General features: G+C 37.4%; 1 protein-coding gene across 1 annotated transcript; it reads left to right on the top strand.

Annotated features, from left to right (window-relative positions):
• LOC140827556 (NAC domain-containing protein 17-like) lies at positions 1–3,554 on the top strand. Its single transcript, XM_073190254.1, has 3 exons — positions 1–356; positions 1,546–2,736; positions 3,088–3,554. Exons 1-3 carry the CDS (start codon positions 161–163, stop codon positions 3,456–3,458), a joined length of 1,758 nt encoding a protein of 585 aa, XP_073046355.1. The 5' UTR covers positions 1–160; the 3' UTR covers positions 3,459–3,554.
• The last annotated feature ends 522 nt before the right edge of the window (positions 3,555–4,076 follow it).

The raw sequence follows: 4,076 nt of genomic DNA, 5'->3' as shown, positions 1-4,076 counted from the left end.
GATTTCGAGTCCGCACAATTCATTGCTAGTGTATTCTTCTTTGACCAAATCGCTTTCCTTCATTCATCCCCTTGTCTTCTAGGGTTTCGCGATTCATTCATTTACTAGAAAACCCACTTGTAATTTTTGGCATTTTTGAGGTTTTTTTGTTGGTCGATCGATGAATTTGAATCCGGGTTCTGAATCTTCTGATTGTTTTGGGAACGGAGAAAGGTTTCCTCCGGGATTCAGGTTCCACCCCACCGATGAGGAACTCGTGCTTTTCTATCTGAAGAGGAAAATATGCAAGAAACGATACGGTCTTGATGTTATAGCAGAAACTGATGTTTACAAGTGGGATCCGGAGGAGTTGCCAGGTAATTTCAGTATTTCCATCGTTTTTACTAGCTACCAATCCAAAAAATTTTAAATTTTGGATTTAGTTATAAAAGAATTATGTTCTTGGATCTCCCCCTGGCTGCTATCAGAATTATTTTTTACTGTTTAGATGATCTTTATTATGTTTTTTTTTCTTTATCTGGATTTGTGGTGTTAGCGCTGACCTTTTGATAATTGTTTTTTTCTTTTTTCCGGGGTGGTGTGCGGTGGGTTTATCGTCTGTTGTCCTGTTTTTTTTTATTGATGTTTTTTTAATTTTATAATTTGATTGCGTTTTCCAGATTGTTTCTGATGTTATAGACCTGTACATTGTTCGCATAGCTTTGATTATAGTTAGTAAGTCAACGCGATGTATGGTTCATTTGTCTGATTTTTTATTCCGGTTTTCTGATCGAGATTCAGGTTTATTTGATCTGTCAATTGTATTTTTTACCAGTGTAATCGGATGGGGCAGATTATTTGTATTTGATGCTAAGCAATTTGTTCAATCTCTTATTAGGAAAAATGAAACTGAAATGAGAGCTGCGTTGGTAATATAACTTGTGTTTACGTGGTGAATATGCATCTTTGAGATAGGGTATTGCTGCAAAACCTTTTTTTGGAAGAAATTAACCCTTGATTTATAGTCTGAATCCTATGTGTTTTGGTGATTTGTACCAGCCTTATTTTTTACCTGGTTATGTGCACAAGCGGTCGAGTCATGTAGGCAACAAATATATGTATCCAGTGGCGGAGCCAAGGGGCAGGTGGATGAGACCGCCCCCTCAATGTTTTAATGTCATTACTAGGGATATAAAAATAATAATGTTTTTTTCACTTCCTCCTAATATTTGCTCTTGCCCTCACTGAATTTTTTTTTTTAAAATTTTGTTGCCACCCCAACCTTATTTTCTGGCTCCGTCCCTGTCTGGATCAGTGTTTAAGTATTGGTCTGGTTTGTTATCCGGTTTGTCATTTGTGTTTGCCAACTCTTGTTGACACAGGATTGAAATTGTTAAATTATGAATGACTTGTGGGATATTATTGTGTATCCAGGCATGACATTTTTTTGAGGTTGATATTTTTTATTCTTGTTTGAGATCTGTGCCATTTATTTGGTATTGTCGAAACTTTCATAATCATGTCTTGATCCTTCTATTTACACTCCTTTCACATTATTAAATGCAGGATTATCAAAATTGAAAACTGGTGACAGGCAATGGTTCTTCTTCAGTCCTAGAGACAGGAAATACCCAAATGCAGCAAGATCCAGCAGAGCAACGATGCATGGATATTGGAAAGCAACTGGAAAGGACCGTGCAATCACTTGTGGATCTTGTTCTGTTGGTAATAAGAAGACTCTTGTTTTCTACAGAGGTCGTGCACCTTGCGGAAAGCGAACAGATTGGGTGATGCATGAATATACTTTGGATGAAGAAGAGCTTAAAAAATCTTCAAATCCTTTGGATTACTATGCTCTATGCAAGGTGTACAAGAAAAGTGGGCCTGGGCCCAAAAACGGTGAGCAATACGGTGCAATTTTTCGGGAGGAAGACTGGGAGGAGGACAATCTTGAAGTTCAATCCATTGTTGAACTGGAGAACCTGGTTAAGAAATCTAATGAAATCGCACCTATTGAACATCTTAGTCCAGTTAATTGCCAACATCAATCCTTACTAGATGATGTTGAGGAGATCATGAACCAAATAGAAGAGGAGCCACTACCCCCTCTTAAGCGTCTTGCTGTTGATTGTGGCCATGGCGTCGACCTTATTGCTGGCCAGGAGGTAGCTCATAGTCCTTTAATCACCAGTCATTTGAGGGACGTGTCTTTACCAGTGCTTCAACCATGCGACCGTCAAACTTTTGTACAGAATAGATTTGACCTTACACAGTCAGGCACAACTCAATTTCAAATCTATGAGGCACCTGATGTCACTTCTATTTCAAATATTAATCCTCTAGATCATCCGGAAGCTGATGAGAATTTTCTTGAAGGTTTTCTTGAAATGAATGATCTAATTGGTCCCGAACCAACCACTAAAAATCTTGCATTGGATGACTTAGAGAAGCTGGAGGTTGATGGTTTTAGTGAGTTTGATCTTTTCCAAGATGCATCCTTGTCCATTCCTGAATTTGGGGTAGATGAGTCTCCGCAAATTTCTCAACAATACTTGAATGATTTTGAAAATGAAGTTATGAACCCGATTTCAAGCTTGTACTTCGTAAATAATGAAAATGGGACGGTAAATCACCTGTTGCAGTCCCAATCAAATAATGAATATATGATCAACTCTCAGCTGTGGACACATGAACACGGATTCAGTGTAATCAATGCCGCAGAAGAAAATCAAGGCTTAGTTCCATCATCAACTGCAGGTACTGAAGTTATTGTGAACTGCGGTGATGCCATATTTGAACAGATACAAATGTATCGTTGATTTTACTTCATTTTTCTTTTCATGGCTGCTCGACATTTATTTGCTTTGTAAACCAAAACCCCACATGTTTTTGTGCTTGCACACCGTCTATCCTCGTTTTTCTAAAATCTAATGGAGCTCTTGATCAGATGAATGGTATGGAAGACCATGTCATCTTCAAGATGGTGAAAAACTCTCATGTCCAAGTGAAAAAGGGGGAGTTTGTTCCACCTCAAGAGCTCTTCATCAGATGAAATTAATATTGGACTCTATTCTAATCGCTTAGCCATTTATTTTTTGGCATGTATAGGCTTGGTACATCAGAATCAAAGTAACGATTTTGAAACTCATTTTACCGGATTGAATGAAAACGGAAGCAACAAACAGGACGATGGCACAGACTCATGGTTTTCTTCCGCCCTCTGGTCCTTCGTGGAGTCTATACCTACAACTCCTGCTTCTGCTTCTTCTGTTGACAGCGCTTTGGTAAATAGGGCTTTTGAACGTATGTCTAGTTTTAGTAGGGTAAGATTAAATGCTAGAAACTCGAATGTTGCTGCAGGCTATGCCTCTGCAACCTCAAGAAAATCTAGATACGGTTTTCTTTGTTTTTCTTTACTTGGCATTTTGTGTGCTATATTTGGGCTGCTGATTGGAACTTCTATGAGAGTGATCAGTTGAGTTATATGTACATGGAAAGTTTTGTTTGCTGTAAATGAGTGTAGATCTCAATTAAGATTTGCAATGGGATAATTTATCATGCTGCACCTGTTGAGATACCACTGAGTGCTCTAATTACTCACAAATCATGTGAGTGATGGTAGGCGCCTTCATGATTTCTCAATAGCATTGATTTGATCAGTTCATTGCTCTATTGATCCATAAGTATGACAACCAGCAGCCCCAGTCTGAGGTGGATCCGTGGTGGTTTAGTATATTTTGGTGCATGGCATTTGTATGTCTTGAAGAAAATAGTTTTAATCAATTTGTATCGTATAAAGATGATTCCATTGATTTTAAGTTTGAATCTTATATAAAATAATTATTAGATAAATATGGAAGTAAACAAGAAAAATTAGATATTCCAGTAAAAAGAAAAACCGTATTAGCACCTAGTTGGTAGGTGGTGGGTACTACCAACTTGTAAAACACTAGAAAATAGACTGAATTGTTGGTTGATTGAGGTGGAGAGATGGGTTGGAGACTGAAGAGCGAATTAGGAAATATTGCCTGGGTGTGTTAATATATATATATATATATATATATATATATATATATATATATATATATATATATATA

Source organism: Primulina eburnea, chromosome 3 (assembly GCF_022965805.1).
Source record: "Primulina eburnea isolate SZY01 chromosome 3, ASM2296580v1, whole genome shotgun sequence".
NCBI classification, from domain to species: domain Eukaryota; kingdom Viridiplantae; phylum Streptophyta; class Magnoliopsida; order Lamiales; family Gesneriaceae; genus Primulina; species Primulina eburnea.
This window is presented reverse-complemented; position numbering and strand designations above follow the sequence as displayed.